The sequence below is a fragment of the Delphinapterus leucas genome, chromosome 1 (assembly GCF_059928025.1).
Source record: "Delphinapterus leucas isolate spDelLeu-1000000601 "Yukka" chromosome 1, BTC_Dleu_Yukka2, whole genome shotgun sequence".
NCBI lineage: Eukaryota > Metazoa > Chordata > Mammalia > Artiodactyla > Monodontidae > Delphinapterus > Delphinapterus leucas.
Genome location: NC_143129.1, coordinates 107902943 through 107927827, shown reverse-complemented (window position 1 = coordinate 107927827; position 24885 = coordinate 107902943). Strand labels below are relative to the sequence as shown.

The 24885-nt window shown below is 43.4% G+C and overlaps 1 protein-coding gene across 1 annotated transcript in view; it reads right to left on the bottom strand.

Annotated features, from left to right (window-relative positions):
- Positions 1 to 24885, bottom strand: part of ABCA4 (ATP binding cassette subfamily A member 4) — a 135115-nt gene that overhangs the window by 73650 nt on the left and 36580 nt on the right. Inside the window, 5 exon segments of the mRNA XM_089919409.1 lie at positions 13195 to 13392; positions 14289 to 14405; positions 15076 to 15215; positions 16232 to 16472; positions 18769 to 18858. Coding sequence (XP_089775535.1) covers positions 13195 to 13392; positions 14289 to 14405; positions 15076 to 15215; positions 16232 to 16472; positions 18769 to 18858 — 786 coding nt within the window.

Genomic DNA, 24885 nt, shown 5'->3' with positions numbered 1-24885 from the left:
TCTGAAAGATCACTGGTGGTGGGAAGGGGGAGCATGAAGCCTGGTTAGAAGGCTGTTGATGTAACACAGGCCTAAAGGAACATATTAACTCTCCCACAGAGCCTGTGAGTTACCTGGAATCATCATTTTATTGAAGAGGAGACCTACCAGAGGTCACGCAGCTAGACGGTGGCAGAGCCTGCATTCTCTCCCCATTTTTCAACTCCAGGCCCAGACTTCCTCCCACACCAGGAGCCACAGGCAAAGCCTGATCCACAGGCTCTCCATGTGCTCATGACTGTCTTGCAAAGTAAGAGAGCACAACTATTACTTATCTCTCTCTCTATTTTAAAATAATCTATCTCTCTCTTCTTTTAAATCAGTTTGTCGAGTTTAGGACCGCATATATAGAGTTCTAGTATTGACAAATAGAGTGAACCTGAAATTAAATTTCTAAAATAATCATGAAAGTTCTTGGGGAGATGGAAATTCTCTGCAGTTTCTTTTAGCTGTGACACACACACACACACACACACACACACACACACACACACACAGAGTATTCTACCAATTCCCTCATAGCATCACAGGGCCCTTGGACAGACGGAGTCATAGAGAGGTCTTACAGTCTGATGTGCTTGCTTACTGATGAGGAAACTGGCATCCTAGGGCCTTGCTCCAGGTCAATATAGGTCAGAAGCAGAATATGAATCCATGTTTTCAAGTGTCAGGCCTGAAGGGTACTGCTGTTCCTTCACATTGCTCTAAGAGTAAGCCATACTCCAACTACAAAGTCGGAGCAACAGAATTCCTAAACAAGATCTCTTGCCCCTGTCCAGTAGGTCAGCACTGTCCAGTAGAACTTTCTACAATGATGGAAACGTTCTATTTCTGCCCTATCCAACATGGTAGCCAGTAACCACATATGGCTATTGAGTACTTGAAATGTAGCTAGTGCATCTGAGGCACTGATTTTTTCACTCTAATTTATTTAAATTTAAATAGCGACATGTGGTTACTGCATTGGTTAGCACAGCTCTAGAGACAGTAAGTTCCCGGAGGTCAGGGGCCATGTCTTAATCATTAGGTCTCTGGAACAGTATTTCCTCATGAAAGGGACTCAATAAGTGTCTACTGAATTGAATTAATTCAAATTTAGAAGTCCCAAATGCTGCAAGAAATATAACTTTACTACTGTGTGTTCTGAACATAATGCTGTGCACCCGAAATCAGATGGTAAACTAGGAGAAATTAGTGAAAGGTGAATTTTTGATATAATGTTAATAAGAGTATAACTCTCAGTGAAGCAAAAAAGCTAATAAAAACAAACACATTTTAATAATGTGACTTTCCGAGCAATCTAGCCCATTCTCTTTGAACTCGCCTTTCATGTCTTAAAGGGAAATCTATGCTGGAATAAGCACTGATGTTTTCAGTGATATCGTTGAGTCCTGCAATGACGTGGGCTCCATCCTGGCTCTTTTATCAGGCAGCTGATTCACAGTCCTGTTTCCTGTTGCATCCCCCTTGACTGGTACCCTGATACTCTCTGGGAAAACAAAACCAAAAGGTTCTCAAACACTCATTTTTACCCTGAAACATGTGACCCACTTTCAGAGTTGAATTATCATCTTTGGAAAGATGGTACAGGGTAGTGTTTGAATGCCATCCCCACTCTGCTGTTTCCTAACTGTGTGGCCTCTCTTTCCCTATCTGCAAACTGGAGATACGCCTACCTCATAGGTGTGTTCTAAAGATCACATGAACTTGTTTGGGAAGGGCCAGCCAGTGCTGCCTGGTAAGAATAAAAGTTGATGCTTACTGCAGGCTCACAATATGACCAAAACTGGTCCAAGGGCTTTGCTTATATTAACCCCTTGAATCATCACAACCACTTTATGATTATCACTCCAAGCTCTCTTAAGAGGCATGATGAGCAAACTTCCTCTGGAGACAGCCTGTGTTTTAACCATGTAGGATACTAAACTATTTCACAAGGAATGAGGACTTGATGAATACCATTTTTATTACTGTTTTTGCAAAACATCTTGAAAATCAAAAGAGTCTAGTGGCTTTTAAGCCCCTGCCAGATTACCTTTCATTTATGACAGCTGTTTGTCTGGGGAAGAAGGCAGTTATTTTTTAAAAACAATATGGCTGGGAACATAACCCATCCCAAGCTGATCTATAGCAACTCATCTAGTTAGAACAATGCAACGGACAGAAGCCAAAGCTCTGTGTCCACCTGGGCAATGGAGGGTGGCAGTGGGGTGGGTCCTAAGCCACTGGTGTTCACTAGCTTGCTCATTGGCCCTTAGGTGAAAGTCAGACAACTCTACCAGAGGAAGGTCTTATGAAGCTAATCCAGAACATCTTCCTGAGGTCAAGGCAGAGCAATTGCAGATGTGGACATGAGTCAGAAGTCCCTGGGTCATCCACTGAGGTATGACTCATGATGTACCCTTGCATTCTCGTGGGGAGGCCACCTGCCTAACAGCAAATGACCTCGTTCCCTTTTGGTACTCGTTCTGGCCCCTGAAGTGAAGATCTTGGCTAACGAGCATGTATGTTGATGAGAGTGCGTACATGAATGTGTTTGCGAGACAATGATGAATGACTAAACCCCTAACCAAGGCTTCGGATTTTGACATATCTGGTGTGGTCTGATTAGCTTGTAAGTTAACACATCGTAGGTTCTAATGAGACTGAAGCCAAAGAGTCTGTTTATAAAAGCTATTTGGTTCTACACAGAGAGAAACTGTGTGACCATGGATGTTAGGGAAGAATACTGTAGGTAGGTAAGTAATGGCTAGTGTAAGAGGCTCAGCATAAAAATAGCACCAGTACTGGGAAAAAAATTCAAAGGGCATCTTCACTGATTAAAAATTCATTGTCTCATGCTTCAGAGGCCCATTCTGGGCAAATTTTGCAAGCAGAATTCAGAATCTCAAAGAGGATTGTTATAATGCCCTGGGATAGCCAAGGGCAGTAAAGCAAGAGAAGAGGTTTCCTTGTTTCCTTCCGTTCCCAACTACTGTGGCCAAAATCTGGGTGGCAGGACCACTGCCATTTGAAGCCCACACATATCCTACAATTCCTTGTTTGTTGTTTTGCTGATACTCACCAGGAACCAGAGTGCACCCTGGCAGAAGAGGTGTGGCTCTCTCCAGGGCAGGCAGCTGTGTTTAAGACCTCTGGAGAATGCAGTCACTTGTTTACACAGCTAAATCAAACACTACCTTGGGAGAAGAAGCTACAGTAGCAGCAGGCTTCCTTCTTCAACTGTGACCTCTCCAGCTCTAATTCAAATACATTAAGTAATAGATAAATTATCTATTAAGTGGGAAAGGATGTCCAGTGGAGGCAAAGAGAGAAAGTATCTCTTTTTCTGCTTGAACCTGATAATCAAAGGGGATTGGTACTCTGTGCGGACACAGTACTTTGACTAATACACCTGGGACGTGTGAGGGATGAGTCTTCAGGGATAAGAAAAGCACTACACCCTGAGACACACGGCCTCTACAATCCTGCCTCTTACAAATTTGACTTCCACACTCAGGCTGAGAACAAAGTGGCTGATGAATGCCAAATGAGGTCTCAAGTGGTCCCGCTGGTGGACCTGGAGACACGTGGGGTTCCTTCTGGAAAATGCCAATGGATGTGGGCAAACATCCCAGAATGAATTTCCTGGCATATCTAGACCATAACACTCAAGATTTGTTTCCCAACACGTGGAAAAAGCCACTGGATAAAATAGTTTGGGGCTGTTTGAGTTGGTTGAGTTGGTGAGGTAGAGGCCAAAGGTGTTGCCATACATTTTATCTAACACACCGGGCACCGTGAACAGACATCTGAAATGTTCAACCACAGAGAGTGAGGAAATGCACCACGACAGGAAAACAAAGGGATAGGAAATGCACAGCTGTTAAAAAATGTCCATTTCTAAAATAAATAAATACAATAATGAAACAAATAAAAAGGTCAGGTAGGAGCATGAAGACTCACACTAGGACAAAGCCACCAGGTGATGCTTCCTGTGTAGTTAGGTCCAGGGAAAGACAGAATAGCCTGGCTGACAACCGCAGGGGATTTTAGCTCTCAAAGCTTTCTTGTTTAACCATTCCAACAACTTTGGGAGGTGAGTGTTACCATATTAAAAATATTTCATAATCAGCAGAGCTGGGCACTGACCACTGAAAGGGTCTGCCAGTCACAAACACCCAGTCTAGCCACACTGGAGAACGCTGCCCTGGCTGTGGCTCCACTTATCACCCTCATTTTTCAGTCAGGGGAACAGCGATATTGCCCGAAATCACAGAGCTGGTACATTATAGCAAGACTGGGGTTTCAGAAAGATCTCACTGGAGGCAGTCTGGGAGCTGAACAGAAGCAGTGAGAGACCAGAGGCCTACAGACCAGCTAGGAGAGATGGTACAGGCTGTAGTAAACAGAGGCCATACAGGGAGAGGGTGAGGAAGGGGGATTTAGGAGATAATCTGGAAGATATTTGACAGTCCTTGGAGGATTTGTGACATTTTGACTTTGGATTTGTGTAACTTGTTTCTCCTCCATTAGACTGAATTCTAGCAACTTCTTGAGATACCACTACTAAGGCCTTATTTAATGACAAGCTTATCTCTCTCAATAGAATGTGAGCTTCTAGGGGTCAGGGATTAATTGTATTTGTTCAGAGGTAGGTAGTTCAATTCATGAGAATATATGAATGACTGAATGAGCTCAAATCTCTTTGGTTTCCTACTCTAAACCTAGTTATTTCCAAACAGAAAAGACTGAATCACAATAGTGTCTGTTATTCTGAATATAACAAAATAATTGCTGTCCCTATCCAACTCATTATGTAATTTATCCAAACAATACTGACTGAACCCCCTACTAATATGCCCCTTGTGGTACAAGAAAGAACTTCCTCTTCAGAGCCAGACAGGTCTGGATTAGAATTCTGGATCCACCTCTTATCTGCTGTGGTATGTTAGGCAAGTCAGTTTTTAATTCTATAAAATGATAACAATTACGCCTGCTGGGCAGGTAGTTAGGAGCGTTGCATGAGATGACATGTAAGAGTGCCCAACATAGTGGCTGGCTCACAGCAGGCTCAAACACAAGTTCCTTTCTTCTACCTACAACTCGAGCCGACCCCCACTCCTCCCCAAACTGTGTTCTCCTTCCTCAGCCCAGTTCTATGTTTCTGAGAGACCGATGAGCCATAAAATAAGGTCATTGCCCATGAGTTGCTTATGATCCAGTTCATGGCTCTTAAAATAATATTGCTCTAATGATGTAGACTTTTGTACCCTTCTGACCTTTCCCCTGACTTCTCCCTAGCCTCCCACTGCACATTTGGAGACAATGAATCAACAGAAGAAAGCACTAGGACAGATAGTATGCAAATCCCTATACATCTGACTAAAGTAAATTACATGATCAGTAGCTTTACCTTCCTAATCCTATTTTTATTTAGGCTAGCCTGAAAAATACGCTCCCTGAGCACATTCTGGTTGGGTGGTGGTGGCATGTGGCCAGGACCATGCAAGGTACAGAGGAAAGGTGGTCCAAAAAAATCCCCCTACTGATAATTCATCAACAAGATAATCACCATGTAGATAATAAAGAGTTATGCACATATATTGAGTGTGTTGACAGCAGAGGTAAAAGCAGTTAATGAATACATGTTTTTTCAAGACTTAGGGAAAGGAAGTTGTACCTGGTTAAAGTACAATTTTATGCCTTGATCAGAGGTATTTTCATATTAAAGTTTGGCTGAATTCAGCTTTCTGATGCTAAATTCAAGACCTGAAATTCAAATATACTATGAAATTCAAAAACACTGTGAATTCTAAATAGTATTCCATCTGTGCCAGGCCTAACCCTTCGCTAAACAAGGAAATCAAAGGGGAGGGGTGTGGATATTTGTTTTAACTAAAGGATTATCAGAGGAATTTTTCTAATTGTGCTTTTCTCAGAAGAAAAATATATGTGAATAGACATATAAATTATGAATGTAAGAGTATACACATACCAGTTTAAGATATTTACCTACATGAAGACTCATTTGCCCTCAGCCTCCTTAGATTTGGAGAAGAAGGTGATCAGAAGGCCTGTAGAGATGACTCTTTCCACGTGTTAGAGACGTGATGCTCCCAAAATGTCACCTTCATCCCTTTCCCTGGTTGACTGCCCACCTTCTGATCAGGAAGTCTGTCTTTTATTCTTGGTTTTTTTTTTTTTCCCTGCTAAGGGCAGGGGATCAGGGGAAAGACTAAACATGGTTATGGGATGAATAAGGTTAGAGAAGCCCTTTATTGAGGAGATGCTGCAAAGACAAAAAGAGTTCTGGAAAGTTCCCTCTATGCCTAATTTCTGGAGGATTTTTAGCCACAGCAATCAGAGAATAAAAGGAAATAAAAGGAATCCAGATCGGAAAAGAAGAAGTAAAGCTGTCACTGTTTGCAGATGACCTGATACTATACATAGAGAATCCTAAAGATGCTACCAGAAAACTACTAGAGCTAATCAACGAATTTGGTAAAGTAGCAGGATACAAAGTTAATGCACAGAAATCTCTGGCATTCCTATACACTAATGATGAAAAATCTGAAAATGAAATCAAGAAAACACTCCCATTTACCACTGCAACAAAAAGAATAAAATATCTAGGAATAAACCTACCTAAGGAGACAAAACACCTGTATGCAGAAAATTATAAGACACTGATGAAAGAAATTAAAGATGATACAAATAGATGGAGAGATATACCATGTTCTTGGACTGGAAGAATCAACATTGTGAAAATGACTCTACTACCCAAAGCAGTCTACAGACTCAATGCAATCCCTATCAAACTACCACTGACATTTTTCACAGAACTAGAAAAAAAAATTTCACACTTTGTATGGAAACACAAAAGATCCCAAATAGCCAAAGCAATCTTGAGAAAGAAAAACGGAGTTGGAGGAATCAGGCTCCCAGACTTCACACTATACTACAAAGCTACAGTAATCAAGACAGTATGGTACTGGTACAAAAACAGAAATATAGATCAGTGGAACAGCATAGAAAGCCCAGAGATAAACCCACGCACATATGGCCACCCACCTTATTTTTTGATAAAGGAGGCAAGAATATACAATGGAGAAAAGACAGCCTCTTCAATAAGTGGTGCTGGGAAAACTGGACAGATACATGTAAAAGTATGAAATTAGAACACTCCCTAACACCATACATAAAAATAAACTCAAAATGGATTAAAGACCCAAATGTAAGGCCAGAAACTATCAAACTCTTAGAGGAAAACATAGGCAGAACACTCTATGGCATAAATCACAGCAAGATCCTTTTTGACCCACCTCCTAGAGAAATGGAAATAAAAACAAAAATAAACAAATGGGACCTAATGAAACTTCAAAGCTTTTGCACAGCAAAGGAAACCATAAACAAGACCAAAAGACAACCCTCAGAATGGGAGAAAATATTTGCAAATGAAGCAACTGACAAAGGATTCATCTCCAAAATTTACAAGCAGCTCATGCAGCTCAATATCAAAAAAACAAACAACCCAATCCAAAAATGGGCAGAAGACCTAAATAGACATTTCTCCAAAGAAGATATACAGACTGCCAACAAACACATGAAAGAATGCTCAACATCATTAATCATTAGAGAAATGCAAATCAAAACTACAATGAGATATGATCTCACACTGGTCAGAATGGCCATCATCAAAAAATCTAGAAACAATAAATGCTCGAGAGGGTGTGGAGAAAAGGGAACACTCTAGCACTGCTGGTGGGAATGTGAATTGGTATAGCCACTATGGAGAACAGTATGGAGGTTCCTTAAAAAACTTAAAATAGAACTCCCATATGACCCAGCAATCCCACTACTGGGCATATACCCTGAGAAAACCATAATTCAAAAAGAGTCATGTACCAAAATGTTCATTGCAGCTCTATTTACAATAGCCCGGAGATGGAAACAACCTAAGTGTCCATCATCGGATGAATGGATAAAGAAGATGTGGCACATATATACAATGGAATATTACTCCGCCATAAAAAGAAACGAAATCGAGTTATTTGTAGTGAGGTGGATGGACCTAGAGTCTGTCATACAGAGTGAAGTAAGTCAGAAAGAGAAAGACAAATACCATATGCTAACACATATATATGGAATCTAAGGAAAAAAAAATGTCATGAAGAACCTAGGGGTAGGACAGGAATAAGGACACAGACCTACTAGAGAATGGACTTGAGGATATGGGGAGGGGGAAGGGTAAGCTGTGACAAAGTGAGAGAGAGGCATGGACATATATACACTACCAAACGTGAAATAGATAGCTAGTGGGAAGCAGCCGCATAGCACAGGGAGATCAGCTCGGTGCTTTGTGACCACCTAGAGGGGTGGGATAGGGAGGGTGGGAGGGAGGGAGACGCAAGAGGGAAGAGATATGGGAACATATGTATATGTATAACTGATTCACTTTGTTATAAAGCAGAAACTAACACACCATTGTAAAGCAACTATACTCCAATTAAGATGTAAAAAAAAAAAAAAAAAAGGAGTTCTGGAGCCACTGAACCACTGTCCACAGAAGGGCCAGAATGGCCCCAGAGACATCCTCCTGGGCCTTCAGGGATGGACTAAAAGTCCTGATTGTAAGCCAATTCACAAGGTTAATATGAAGAGTGGCTTCACATCCTGGTTAATGCTTACACAAAGTGAGTCTGAGAAAAAGCTTCGTTCCTCACGTGGTCTGTGATTCAAGGATGGACATCCTTGTGGTTCATAGCAAGAGCTGCCATGCATCAAATGGCTCTACTATGTGCCCAGCCCTCTCCAATCTCATCCTCACAGCTGCCTGGAAAGGGGGGCACTAACAGCCCCACTTAAGAGATGGGGAATCGGGGGCAGAGAATTTATACACAGGTTTAACTAGTCATGGCACAAAGGTGCTGAGTGCCCTTCACACTTCACCCGCTTTATCTTTAACAACAACTTTGTGAGGTCTGTTGTGCTATCTGGATTTTACAGATAAGAAAGTTGAGCCTTAGCAGGTAGAGTGTCTTTCCCAGAGTGAGGTAGCTCATGGGCAGAGATCCAGGCCCATTTATCCTCACTGGCAGGTGAGAAGGTTCCCCAAGCAGTGGCCTAACATGGCATACAATGGCCAAGCAAGGCAGCTCGGGAGGAATGGGACACTCTCCAGGATACTCAGTGGAATTTCCAGTAACTAAGGCCTCACCCCGAGCAGAAAGAATAGAGGACTTAGCCCTTCTATTAGGTGAAGAGAAAACTTACTGAATCACTCCCCTTTCCTGTAATGACAAAAGGCTTAAAAGTTTGCTCTTAGTTCTTGGACCTTCTGTTGTTCAATACCACATGTGAGTGCAGCACTGACCTGAACTGACATAATTTACATTTTAGAGTATTTTTGCTGAATTTTCCTGAAATGATTTTTTTCGTTTTTGGAATAGGCAGGGAAGTAGGCATCTAGGCTGGCCCAGAAGTTCTCAAAGCTCTTTAATGAAAGTCATATTACTGAAAAGGAGAGGCTCAGTCAAGCCTTGAACAGCCTATGAAGGAACATGCTTGCTGCCCTGTCCTGGAGAGGCCCTTAGAGCCATCCCGAAGAGGTTTTCATGCCCTGTCTGCTACTGAGTAGTCCTCAGGATGAGAGCTGGGGAGTTTCCAAAGCTCCTCCAGACTTCCCAAAACACAAGGACAAAAGCAGAAAATTCCAGGACCAGTTGTAATGACTGGATTCTACCTCACCGCTTTTCAGACACCCCCCCCCAAGCCCCCCTCCCCCCCTTCTCCTTTCAGTTTATTCCCCATCACTTTCCTCCTTCTTCCCGCTCCCCTGCTCCCCAGGGCAGGAAGATCAGAAACCTCAGCATAATTACCTGCTGGGTTTCTGCCACCATCAAAACCCCTCTTAGGAACCCCTGGGGCAGGCCATTGACCTGTGGCAGTCTTGGCCTTTGCTTAGGAGCATTTCGCTGGGCTAATGGGATTGCAAGGCCCCAGGGAAGTGTTGGTGGCTTATGTGAGATGCGATTAGCAGTTTTGTAATCCCTAGAGGAGCACCAGGAGTGGCTCAGTGGCTGGGCCTGATTTCACTAATTCCACTCTCCTCCTCCCAAACAGTATTTTTTGTTTGTTTGAATTTTACTAAAAAATTAATATTTATTAAGTGCTTACTAAATGCCAGGCACTGTCTTAAGTGCTTTGCATGAATTAACTCAGTTAATTCTCATAGCAAGCCTATTAGGTAAGTATTATTAATATCCCCACTTTACAGATGCAGAAACTGAGGCACAACTAGCAGGGATTTGAACCCAGGTGGTCTGGCTCCAGAGACTGAATTCTTAACCATTTAATATATACTAAGTATCTGTTGGGTGCTTGGTGCTACATTAAGCACAAGCTACATGGAAAAAATGATCCTTCAAGAAAACAAGCCCTTTACATCACCGTGCAAATGTCAAGTCAAACCTAAGACAAGAAGTATTCTTTATACTGATACGTAGTACCTCACAAAAATATTGTGAGACCCTCTGAACTCTATTCTATCTAAATAGAATTTTATCTAAATAGATATCTATCTATTTATCTAAATAGAAATCTATCTAAATAGAATCTATTTAAATTCCATCTAAAAAATCCTGCCTATATTATAAGCACAGTGGTGGATGGTGGTGGGCATGGCCAGGGATGGGGACTTAGCTGGTAGAGGCACCGTGAGAAGAAGACGATGTCAATTGAGTAATCGTACAAGGGGACTCCAAGCTCCCACCAATCTAACAGGTTTGTAAAAATACAGACTACCAGGCCTCTTCCCTGGGAATTCTGAGTCAGTTGATCTAGGTTTGTGTCCAGAAATCTGTTTTGTAAAAAGCACCCATGGTCATTCTTGTCTTCAGACAAGTTGGGAATCACTTTGTAATGACCTGAACTTTGGTCGTGCTGCTGCCACACCTGACCCCTTCTGAAAGGCCACCTAGAGAGCCTGTGCCGATATTTCCATGGTTCTGGAGAGGGAGCATCACACACTCCGGGGAAATTCTGGTGGCACCAAGGGCAGGAGGGAGTCTTTAAGAGCACTGTGGTGACAGCAGGTGCCAGGCTTTTTCTCACGGGTTAGTTATCCTCAGGACCAAGGAGTCTGGGGAGAGGGGCGTGCTCTTGGGGGCCACTGGCTTAATTCCCTCTCCTATTGCCCAGAGCATCTTCTACCTGCTAATGGCTCTATATGACATGAGGCCCAATGGTAGGTGTGATAAGCCCTCAGGTGGAGATGTTCCCTGGAAGTTTGAGGTCAAGAATTCAAAAATAACTAGGATGGGCTCCTTGACTCTGATAACTCCAGCCTGCTGATCTGCCAGAGATGGACATGTTAACTGCTAACTTGAGTCTAACTTGAATACGGTCTGAAAGAGATGTAAAGAGGGGGCCAGGGATGCACAGAAGAGTGAGTGACTAAACCTATGTCGAAGCAGAAGTGACATTTGAGAGCTAAGTCTCAAAAAGTGAATGAAGAGAAGCTCAGTAGATGGAGAAGGAAAAGTCCTTTCAGACTTCTCTGCCTTGTGTTTCTTCTTTCGGGTAAATACCCTCCCCCACTTCATAGTAATCATGCACAGTCCATGAGACTCAGATGAAGCTAACTGCGCTTGCCTTGCCTCGTGGTGGTACACAATCCGCTGAGGGACTGGGGACAGGTAGAGTGGCCAGGCCAATTTGAGAACTCTCTAGGAGTATTATGTATGCTACGGGAAAGCCACTCCCTCTTTCTGTGTAGTTTTTGGGGTAAAGATGACCACTGAGGGCGTGAGCAGCTGACACACTACCAAATGGAAAGGGTCTGGCTGAGATCAAAGTTGGGCCAAGGCAAGCAGAAAGGTAAGATGGAAGGACACAGTGTCCTAGGTCCCCTGAACTTCCGGGTTATGTCAACCAGTAAATTCTCTTTTTCACTTAAGCAAAAAGGCTCTCATAAATAGGCAGAGAAACAGCCATTTGCAAAGGATGAAATCATGAGAAGCTGGGGTGTCCCTGAGGGTGGTGGGAGGAGCTGTGGAGCAGAGCTGAAGATATATGAGTGAGCAGAGGCTGGGAAGGTGGGCTGGAGCAGGTTTGGAAGGGACTTGTGTTCCCTGAGGATGAGTCATTAAGATTGTAAGAGTGGCAGTGATGCCAGCAGATGTGTGTTTGGAATGTAACTCTGGTGTCAGCGTGGAGAAGTGCCTGAACCAACAGAGACTGGACCCTGGAGTCCAGGGAGTGAGCCTTTAGAACAGGCTAGTGGAGAGATGACAAGGCCTCTGGGGCTCAGAGAGCCTGGCAAGCAAGAGGAGGAGTGGAGAAATACCTAGAGATGAGGAGCCAAAGCTCAGTGACTGGACGTAACAGAGGCAGTGGAGGGGTCAGGACAGCAGGCTCTGAATTCGGGCACACCAGATCTGCATCCTGTCTGTTCTACCTAATAGCTGTGAGATGGGATCTTATTTAAACTCTTTAAGCCTCAGCTTCTGCACCTGTAAAGTGGGCATGATGATAGCATACACTTGATGGAGCTATCAGAGGATTGAATGAACTAAGGTACGTAAAAGCGCTTAGCACGGTGCTTGGCAAAACGTTACACAGTAAATGAGAGCTGTTGTGTGGAAGGTGATTTAAGGTTGACCCTTAAACCTCTAGCTTGAGAATTTGGAAAAATGCAGAGGACCGTGATCAGGATAGGAAATGCTGAAGGAGGATAGGTTTTATGGGTAGTGAGAATACAAATTTGTTTTGGACACGTTGAGGCTGATGTGCCTGTATAACCCGGGGGTGGGAGTGTCCAGCAAGCAAGGGGACCTCGGAACTTGAGGTTTGGTGAACACTACCAATGGACAGCCACTGAAGCAATGGCAGACAGGAGATGGCTGAGGACAGACACGACACTGTATGAGTAGCCAAGGAGGAGTCAGGGAGCTGTTAGGAGGCAGAAGATGTGAAGAGGGAACTATTTAATTGTGGATAAGCTGTTAGAGAACAGGATCCATCTCTGGGGGCTGTGGGAATTCTTGTTTCTTCAGTGGGGAAAATGAGATTTGAAACCCAAGACCGCTTGACTTGCTAAGGGATCTCTGGCTCCACCTACAGGGCTGTCCTGGAGGGGCCCAATGTGGCTCTCAAGTGGCTTGCTGCCCTTACCTCCAGGTATTGATTAGCCAGGCGTAGTGTGCGATCAGTGATGTTAAATATATCCCTCCAGTCGAAGTTGTCCATGTCATCAGCCTGGCCCTCTCGTGGGCCCCTATAGAGGAAGTTCAGTACGGCTTCGGCAGTAATACCTTCTTCACCAAGCTGCCTATTCCAAGAGGCTTTTACTGTTGGGTTCTCCAGGGTGTCCTTGGGAAGAAGCAATACAGTTACAGCATTTAGAATTGCACAGGGCTTCCCTGGTGGCGCAGTGGTTGAGGGTCCGCCTGCCGATGCAGGGGACATGGGTTCGTGCCCCGGTGCGGGAGGATCCCGCATGCCGCGGAGTGGCTGGGCCCATGAGCCATGGCCGCTGAGCCTGCGCGTCCGGAGACTGTGCTCCGTAACGGGAGAGGCCACAGCAGTGAGAGGCCCGCGTACCGCAAGAAAAAAAAAAAAAGAATTCCACAGGATCTTTGGTCTTGTTTTTAGGCCATTTCTAATTTTTAACAAATCGCATAGACTTTAAGGCTCCCTAAAAATCTAGTGGGTTTTCTTCCATCATAAGGCATATCTATCTATATCCCATTTCCCCCCAATACATAGGTCTCTACAACAGAGGGGAGACGTGTATGTGGGGATGGGGCAGAGGGGCAGGGAAATGGTATATAGGAAGCTTTCTTTTTCTTAAGGATTTTCTTTGGTTCCCTCTTAATTATCCCTGCTATGCAGGACTCTTATCTCCTGGTTTTGTGAAACTGAAAATGAGACCAGAGAGACACACTCAACCACCTTTTGCAGTTACAGAGCTGGCCCCTTGGGGAGATGCCCCTTTGAATGTGAGGCCCTCAAGTGAATTCATAACAGGAAGAAACCTCAGGAGGTTACTGGTCTTATGGTGGTTTTCACATTTCCCCAGAGTTTCAGAAAGCTATATCCCACCCAAAGCCGGTGATTCCACATGATGACAGCTTCCAAAACTGGTGCTTATTATATTTTGATCTAACTCCAGGGGTGATTAACCCTCTATTGGGCAAAGGAAACAAATGGAACTTCCCTGGCCTTTCTCCTCCCCCCCGCCTCCCGACCTCTAATACCATCCGTACTCTGATCATGGTCATCTGCATGCTCCTGTCAAAGAAGTACCAGATCTGGGGCCCTACTTCTTCCCAGGCTTTGACCAACTTCCTGAAACGCTCCAGCTCTTCAAACGTCGAGTTGGCCTAAAACCAGACAGAGACAGCAAAAGAATGGAGAGAGAAAAAGTGAGAAAGAATCTTGGTTGTACCTTTCCTGTCACAAACCCTCAATATTTAGGAAAGGCTTTTCAAGGAAGTGTCTTTATTTTCTCAGTTGATTGATATTTCCCAGAACAATCAGCTATTTCCCACCCTCCCAGATTGACAGAATCTTATTTCTTAGTATCTCAGAGATACTCATAATATTGATGATGTTATTGTCTCAGAACCTCATTAAAGCTGGATTTGGACTCCCTGTGAGCAAATGCTCTTCCTCCCTTCCTCCCTATCTTTGTCTGTTCCGGGTAGCCAGGCTTCAGAGAACTGTGAACTCTTCCCTTAGGGATAGAATTCAGGCAGTGCGGAAGAAAATCTCATTGCAGGCTGCATAGAGAGGGGAGGGCCAGGCAGGGGCATTGGTGCAAAGCCTTCCAGTGATGTCTGTGGATGGGGGAGGAACCAAGAGTCCACTTAGCAAAAAGCAAACATGAGGCCCACCACCAGGAGGGCACAGTAAAAAATACAGACACACACACACACACCACACACACACCACACTCATTCACACATACACACACATGCATGCATACACACTCTCATTCTACTGGGTAGCCAGAGGAGAAGGCAGAAGGGACAAGACCAGCTGGGACCTTACGTTCTTCAGTATCCTGCGTATTGCGGGGGAATCCGGAGTAAAGAGGATTTTTCCCATCAGCAAAGGCTTTGCTGCCCTCCAGGCTATTCTGGTTAGAGGGTTTGACTCCAGGCTCTGGATCAATGCATTACAAAAGGTTGCTGTCAGGAGAGAAGGGACAGATTTTATAGAAACTCCCCATTGCTCACAGCTAAACATAGTCATTAGTGTGTTCAAATCACATGTCTCATTCAACTGTATGCTGGAGGATTTGACAAATAACCTAAATTAATAGGCTGTACCCCACCAATAACAAGCTCATCATTAGTAAGTAAAAATGCCACAGTGCATCTCAATAAAGGCCTCATCAGAGAAACAAAGGATGGGGCTTGCCTTGTGTTTTTTTTCTGCTTTAGAGGAAGGTTGAGAAGTCTGCTTATGATTATTGCAAGGAACAGAGGCCATTCTCAGATGAAAGGGACCAAGAGGCCAAACAAGGCCTCCCCTTGCAATCTCAGCTTTAGTCTCAATAATTTCCTTTCAATTAGCTGCTTAACTTCTCTGTTGTGCGTGGCTGTCTTAGGGCCCAGCTGCTTTTGGTGTGTGCCTTGCTGCTTCTTTTCAATTTTTAACTAGAAGGTTGCCCAGCTGCATTTCGTCCGCACCCCACCCTCTTTTACCCCACAGGGGCCAAAAAAAGTAGTGAAAGGTGGGAAAGATAACTTGCCAGCAACTTGCCATTTGGAAAATAATTCAGTACTATACACACACGGATTTTCACTACATTGTGTTTGTAAAAACATCCCACAGCCATGTTTACTCTCCAGAGCCCTTCTGACCCCAGCTCTGCTTGCAACTCTGGGTTGCCTCCTCATTTATCTTTCTCTTCCTCTAGAACATAACCCTAGTTCAATCAGATCAGTGGGAAATGTCCCCTCCGTTCCCATTCCAAGTGGGTCTCAGTTCTTTCCATGGCTCACTTCCAGAATTCTTTATGAGCACTACCCGCTTCCTACTTGGGGAAATGGACTCTCTGGAAGGAGAAGCCTCTTTGCCCAAGGCCCCTCAACAAGACCAAGGGAAAATCAACCCCAGGATTAATTTCACCTGGAAGTGTTAACCAATCAGCTTAACCAACATCAGAAGCCAATTTATATGCAGGACTTAGAAAACTTACTTGTTCTTTTGTCATAAGAATAGATAGGATCTTTCCTTGTGGAGTCAATCCCCAGGAAGGCTTTATAGTTATTGTCTTCGTACCAGTTGAAGGAGAACACCCGAGAGCCTCCTCCCTCTGGGTAGCCACACAAGAGGTCAGACAGGGTGCCCATCAGCTGTGTGAACGTCTCTGGACCGCCAGTCTGCACGAGTGGCCTGGTCACCCACAGCAAGTCTTGAACACTTGGTCGGTGGATGAACTATGGCAAGGCAAAGGCTTCGGGTTACGCTAAGGTAGTGAGAGTCACAATCCACTGTGAAGTCAAAGTTTGGGGAGACCTTTGCATAGGCATTTGATTTCCAGGTTTGAAAGAAAACATATATATGCTTAGCAATCCTTAATCCAGCTGTGAAATAAAATCTACTGCCACCCACTCAGGGCCTAGGAGGAAACTAGGATGAGCCTTAAAGAAAATAAAAGAGTTAACCTGCAAAGTATTTCAATATTATTTCTCTCTTCCAGTCCATTTAGTTTGAATTCCTTGGGAATGTGTCCTTGGGGAAACATAGAGAATATTTCTCTACCAGTCAGTTCTTAGGTTCTGTTATCCCACCAAGATGGAGCTACCGGAAAACTGGGAAATAAAATAGAGGAGTAGCTCTGTCCTAGAAAGGCAAAGTCGGGGCAAATTTCTTTGGCCAAATAGTTTAGAATTTAGCTTTCTATATTTGGAAAATTATCTTCTTATTAGCTTAGCTTTACCAAATGTGAACTCTTCCATTTCCCTGAAATGTGTGGTTTGTGGTTTCTTTTAGTGTTTGTGTGTGTGTGTGTGTGTGTGTGTGTGTGTGTGTGTGTGTATGTTTTAAGATCTAAGCAAATATAGAACAGATGAAGTCTCCATTCTTGGGAAAACTATTTTTAAATTCTTCACCAAACTAAGAAGAGGCTGGTGGTCATCTCTCCATATTGGTACCAGTGGCACTCAGTGGCCTTGTTTTCTGAAGGTAGATCTAAAATGCTGAGAACTAAGTTGAGGGCTGCCAGAGTTGCCAGGGTCTCAGTTCCCATAATACCATTTGACTTTAAAGGAAAATACAAAATAAAAATCATGCTGCTTTTATTCCCAAAACACACTTGGTTACTTATTCTCAAAGGCACTTGGGGATTTAAAAAACCATTAGGATTCAAACAGGTGAGACTGAAAACGGTTCTCCCACTGCAATAAGTGATGTTTACCGGTCATCTCCTCTCTGTCCACATGCCAACACTTGCTCTCTGAAACTGCTGAGCGCCATGTAGAATCCACATATTGAGTCATGCCTATAATCACAGTCTAGGCTTCAATAATAAAGATGGAATCTCAAACTGCTTCAACAACAGTAAGTCTTATGACAGTCTTGTAAGGGGTTATTACCATTATTATGTTGCTCATTTAATCAAAGCGCTCCAAGATGAAGGGGCTGTTCCAGAGTCAAATAGTCTAGTATTAGTTAACATAAACTGGGCCATCTGCTTCAACCCAGTCACGAATGCTAGACTTGCTATCTAGACAGACAAGAAACCTTCTGCAACTCCCACATGGAATTAAGAGCTTTAATATGCTTTGGAGATTTAAAAAAAAAGTTCTCTATCAACTTCAACCCTATTATACTGATATGAATTTTTAAAATGCTTATGAAGAAAAGAATGTTAAACACAGACTCCCCCTGCAGCAGGTGGCCATCAGTACAATGGGCCCTTCTCTAACTTTCCCTGCACGGCACTCTGCGCAGGCTGAGCTTAGTTTTATGAGGAGAGATTCTAACCATGCAGTTTTCCAGGTTGGCAAAGCCCAAGTCAGCTGAGAATACTGGAGGGGAAAAAAAGTTTAGGGAAAATTATATTTCCCCTTTTGCCTCTCTTTCATAATCCTCATTACACTTGAAGATAATTGTTCATTTCACATCTCTCTTCCCTGTTGGACTATACATTTCACAAGGCAGTGACCATATCTGTCTCTTCATCATTATGACCCCAGCATCTCTCACCTGTTGAGTGGAGAATCATTTTATATACGGGCAAAGGCTTGGCATTTGATTAAACTGTGCGCATCTTTTACAAAACAACACAAAAAGTGTTTCATCTTTGTGATGAAATGAGTATGTAATATGTATGTAAGACACTTAGTGCCTGTAAGCACTGTGTAAGTGTATGCGATTACTAGTAATGGTATAGATTTATGTGGATTTCAAGAGCATAATAGAATATTGGATCACATAAGAGTGGAAAGACTTAGATTCAGCTGTCAGTCCACTAATAATCTGCTACACCAGACAGAGTGTTATTTCTTTCTAGGTGTGAAATTAGACGAACAGTTCCTTTCTTACTGCCTCCGACCCAGAAGCACAGATAATTAAGGATATGAACAGGTATTTTGAAATTGCTAGATGGAAAGATCAAATGTATTTCTCCTTGAACAGGTCTGAGGTACAATTAAATTATCTGACGTAATAAGTGTGATAAAATGGTGGAAAGATATAATGAAATTATATTACTATCATCAAGCCACTTACTTCTTGAATTCTTGGCGACATATCAGATAATATTCTTCCCCACGATCTCAGATTGATACCTTGAGAACTGCTGTCCAGGAGTTTGGGAAGCTGTAATTTACAGGAAAAAATTTTTAAAAATATAGTATATATATGTAGTTCTACATATATACATGGGTGCTATCTGATCTCCTGTATGCTTGAAAAATATTTCCTCCCTTCTTTTTGATCACGGAACCTCTTCTGAAAGATTGCTTTCAGTAACAAACTTCTTTCGTCTACTCGAGAAAATCAAAGGTTCTTATTCTCAGCCCTGCTGAGCTAGGCAATCACAAATAGTTTCATGGTGACATTAAATACACCAAAGTGATTCTGATTGCTGGTTTAGCAACACCAGACAAGGCTCCTGGAGGAAGGAAGACAGAGCACAGCTGCTGGGGTGTAAAGGAAGGCCACATGCAGAGGGTGCCCACCTGTTCACCTCGGGCTTCCTTGTCATTGTTGTCCATTTATGTCCTTTCCAGACAGGTTGTGTCTCTTCCTCTGTTCAGCACCACTCTTATGGAAGATTCGGCTAACTCCAGAACCTTTCTTTTTAAAGCTGCGATTGGCAGCCTTAAAGAGAGAGAAGTTCCCTTGCAATCGATTCTCTAAGTGACGCCAGTGTTCTGGTGACCCCAGGCCCACGCGGCGATGCAGAGCTGTTTGTGCGTTTTCCACCGCGGTGGGGAACGTGGAAGTTCACAAGCTTGCTGGCTCCAAGTCCCAGAGCCTGAGGTGAACACCTTGTTTTCCGGAAATCAAGTGCAAGTCCTGAATGAATAACTTCATTCTTCATAGTTTCAAAAATGATTGAATCACCGAGTCTCTGTTTTTTAGGACTGAATTCTAACTTTTAAGATTGTGATTTTCCAACTCAAGTGTGCATCTTGAGTAGGCCTGGAGGGGAATCTTCATTTTAACAAGCTCAACATATAATTCTGATTCATGCATTTATGGACCACAAGCCACAAGCCTTGCCTTTTTATTTGCCAGTGTGGCTCTCCTAAATGATGGGTGTACTGATCCAGCTGCGGCAGAGCAGAGGAGCAGGTGGAGTTAGGCTTTGAGCAGCCCAGCCTCCTATTTCTAGCTGTGGTCCTGCTCCACTCTCTCCTGGCTGTAGGTGCAGGAGCCCTCGTATTCTCTCTGACTCTGAACTGAAGAATAAGTGTACGTACACTCTTGGAGCATCAACATTTCAGGCTTACTTTCTAACTGTAATATGAAAAGCTTTGTTACATATGAGAGCTACAAAGCAGACAGGTGGAGAATTTTCTAGAGGAAGGAGCAGCAAAGCCACCATTGAAACTATACCCCTGAGAAGAGTCTTCTCTCCTTAACCTTAACACTGGGCCTAGGCTTTGGTCTTGCCATGACTACTTTTCAAACTCCTTGAAAATAGCTTCAGTGTATGTTGAGCAAAGCGCTTTAATTGCCGAGAAGAACAGGTAGGAAGGGAGGAAGCCAGCAGGTAAAAATGTGTGCCAATGGCAAGCTATCACTCAGTCCTGTTGACTCTCCCTCCTAGCTATCTCCAATAAGATCTGTCACAGATGAAAGGGGATCTAAGATACACATCAATTAAAATGCCATTGTGGACCTTATTTTTTTTTATTTTGATCTGAACAAACCAGCTGTAACGATCAGAGGGAAAGTGAACATAACTGGGTATTTGGTAATATTGAGGAATTAATGTTAATTTTGTTGGGTGTGATCATAGCACTGTGGTTTTGTTAAAACAAGTAAGTTTTTATGTTAGAGATACATAGGGAAATATGTGAGGATGAAATGTTGTCTGTGGTTTGCTTTAAAAGACTTCAGGGAGGTTTAGAAGAAGATGGCGGAAGAGTAAGACGTGGAGATCACCTTCCTCCCCACAGATACAACAGAAATACATCTATACGTGGAACAACTCCTACAGAACATCTACTGAATGCTGGCAGAAGACCTCAGACCTCCCAAAAGGCAAGAAACTCCCCACGTACCTGGGTAGGGCAAAAGAAAAAAGAAAAAACAGAGACAAAAGAATAGGGACGGCACCTGCACCAGTGGGAGGGAGCTGTGAAGGAGGAAAAGTTTCCACACACTAGGAAGCCCCTTCGCGGGCGGAGGCTGCGGGAGGCGGAAGCGGGAGCTTCGGTGCCGCGGAGGAGAGCACAGCAACAGGGGTGCGGAGGGCAAAGCAGAGAGATTCCCGCACAGAGGATCAGGGCCGACCGGCACTCACCAGCCCCAGAGGCTTGTCTGCTCACCCGCCGGGGCGGGCGGGGCTGCAAGCTGAGGCTCGGGCTTCGGTCGGAGCGCAGGAAGAGGACTGGGGTTGGCGGCGTGAACACAGCCTGCAGGAGGTTAGTGCGCCACGGCTGGCCGGGAGGGATTCCGGGGAAAAGTCTGGACCTACCGAAGACGCAAGAGACTTTTTCTTCCCTCTTTGTTTCCTGGTGCGCGAGGAGAGAGGTTTAAGAGCGCTGCTTAAAGGAGGTCCAGAGACGGGCGCGAGCCGCGGCTAAAAGCACGGACCCCAAAGACGGGCAGGAGACGCTAAGGCTGCTGCTGCCGCCACCAAGGGGCCTGTGTGCGAGCACAGGTCACTATCCACACCCCTCTTCGGGGAGCCTGTGCAGCCCACCACTGCCAGGTTCCCGGGATGCAGAGACAACGTCCCCGGGAGAACGCACGGCGGGCCTCAGGCTGGTGCAACGTCACGCTGGCCTCTATCGCCGCAGGCCCTCCCCGCCCCCCGGCCTGAGTGCGCCAGAGCCCCCGAATCAGCGGCTCCTTTAACCCTGTCCTGTCTGAGCAAAAAACAGACGCCCTCCAGCGACCTACACGCAGAGGCAGGGCCAAATCCAAAGCTGAGCTCCTGTGAGCTGTGAGAACAAAGAAGAGAAAGGGAAATCTCCCCCAGCAGCCTCAGAAGCAGTGGATTAAAACTCCACAATCAACTTGATGTACCCTGCATCTGTGGAATACATGAATAGACAACGAGTCATCCCAAATTGAGGAGGTGGGCTTCGAGAGCAAGATCTATGATTTTTTCCCCTTTTCCTCTTTTTGTGAGTGTGTATGTGTACGCGTCTGTGTGAGATTTTGTCTGTATAGTTTTGCTTCCACCATTTGTCCTAGGGTTCTATCTGTCCATTGTTTTTTTTTAATCTTTTTTCGTAATAATTTTAATAACTTTATTATACTTTTCTTTCTTTCTTTCCTTCCTTCCATCCTTCCTTCCCTCCTTTAGACAACGAATCATCCCAAATTGAGGAGATGGACTTTGAGAGCAAGATTTATGATTTTTTCCCCTTTACCTCTTTTTGTGAGGGTCTATGTGTATGCTTCTGTGTAAGATTTTGTCTGTATAGCTTTGCTTCCAACATTTGTCCTAAGGTTCTATCCGTCCCTCTTTTTTTTCTAAATAATTAGTTTTTAATTCAATAACTTTATTTTACTTTATTTTATTTTACTGTATCTTCTTTCTTTCTTTTTTCCTTCCTTCCCTCCTTCCTTCCTTCCTTCCTCCCTACCTCCCTCCTTTCTTTCCTTCTTGCCTTCTTGCCTTCTTTTTTACTTCCTTCCTTCCTTTCTTCCTTTCTTTCTTTCTTTCTTTCTTCATACTTCTACTAATTCTCTCTACTTTTTCTCCCTTTTATTCTGAGCCGTGTGGATGAAAGGCTCTTGGTGCTCCAGCCAGGAGTCAGGGCTCTGCCTCTGAGGTGGGAGAGCCAACTTCAGGACACTGGTCCACAAGAGACCTCCCAGCTCCACATAATATCAAACGGCGAAAATCTCCCAGAGACCTCCATCTTAACACCAGCACCCAGCTTCACTCAACGACCAGCAAGCTACAGTGCTGGACAACCTATGCCAAACAACTCGCAAAACAGGAACACAACCCCATCCATTAGCAGAGAGGTTGCCTAAAATCATAATAAGTCCACAGACACCCCAAAACACACCACCAGATGTGGACCTGCCCACTAGAGAGACAAGATCCAGCCTCATCGACCACAACACAGGCACTAGTCCCCTCCACCAGGAAGCCTACACAACCCACTGAACCAACCTTAGCCACTGGAGACAGACATCAAAAACAACGGGAACTATGAACCTGCAGCCTGCAAAAAGGAGACCCCAAACACAGTAAGATAAGCAAAATGAGAAGACAGAAAAACACACAGCAGATGAAGGAGCAAGATAAAAATGCACCAGACCTAACATATGAAGAGGAAATAGACAGTCTACCTGAAAAAGAATTCAGAATAATGATAGTAAGGATGATCCAAAATCTTGGAAATAGAATGGACAAAATGCAAGAAACATTTAACAAGGACCTAGAAGAACTAAAGATGAAACAAGCAACGATGAACAACACAATAAATGAAATTAAAAGTACTCTAGATGGAATCAATAGCAGAATAACTGAGGCAGAAGAATGGATAAGTGACCTGGAAGATAAAATAGTGGAAATAACTACTGCAGAGCAGAATAAAGAAAAAAGAATGAAAAGAACTGAGGACAGTCTCAGAGACCTCTGGGACAACATTAAATCCACCAACATTCGAATTATAGGGGTCCCAGAAGAAGAAGAGAAAAAGAAAGGGACTGAGAAAATATTTCAAGAGATTATAGTTGGAAACTTCCCTAATATGGGAAAGGAAATAGTTAATCAAGTCCAGGAAGCACAGAGAGTCCCATACAGGATAAATCCAAGGAGAAATACGCCAAGACACATGTTAATCAAACTGTCAAAAATTAAATACAAAGAAAACATATTAAAAGCAGCAAGGGAAAAACAACAAATAACACACAAGGGAATCCCCATAAGGTTAACAGCTGATCTCTCAGCAGAAACCCTGCAAGCCAGAAGGGAGTGGCAGGACATACTGAAAGTGATGTAGGAGGAAAACCTGCAACCAAGATTACTCTACCCAGCAAGGATCTCATTCAGATTTGATGGAGAAATTAAAACCTTTACAGAAAAGCAAAAGCTGAGAGAGTTCAGCACCACCAAACCAGCTTTACAACAAATGCTAAAGGAACTTCTCTAGACAAGAAAGACAAGAGAAGGAAAAGACCTATAATAAGAAACCCAAAACAATTTAGAAAATGGGAATAGGAATATACATATCGATAATTACCTTAAATGTAAATGGACTAAATGCTCCCACCAAAAGACACAGATTGGCTGAATGGATACAAAAACAAGACCCTTATATATGCTGTCTAGAAGAGACCCACTTCACACCTAGAGACACATACAGACTGAAACTAACAGGATGGAAAAAGATATTCCATGCAAATGGAAACCAAAAGAAAGCTGGAGTAGCAATTCTCATATCAGACGAAATAGACTTTAAAATAAAGACAATTAGAAGGGACAAAGAAGGACACTACATAATGATCAAGGGATCAATCCAAAAAGAAGATATAACAATTGTAAATATTTATGCACCCAACATAGGAGCACCTCAATACATAAGGCAAATACTAACAGCCATAAAAGGGGAAATCGACAGTAACACATTCATAGTTGGGGACTTTAACAGCCCACTTTCACCAATGGACACATATTCCAAAATGAAAATAAGTAAGGAAACACAAGCTTTAAATGATACATGAAAAAAGATGGACTTTATGGATATTTATAGGACACTCCATCCAAAAACAACAGAATACACATTTTTCTCACGTGCTCATGGAAAATTCTCCAGGATAGATCATATCTTGGGTCACAAATCAAGCCTTGGTAAATATAAGAAAATTGAAATTGTATCAAGTATCTTTTCCGACCAAAACGCCATGAGACTAGATATCAATTACAGGAAAAGATCTGTAAAAAATACAAACACATGGAGGCTAAACAATACACTACTTAATAACGAAGTGATCACTGAAGAAATCAAAGAGGAAATAAAAAAATACCTAGAAACAAATGACAATGGAGACACAACGACCCAAAACCTATGCGATGCAGCAAAAGCAGTTCTAAGGGGGAAGTTTATAGCAATACAAGCCCACCTTAAGAAGCAGGAAACATCTCGAATAAACAACCTAACCTTGCACCTCAAGCAATTAGAGAAAGAAGAACAAAAAAACCCC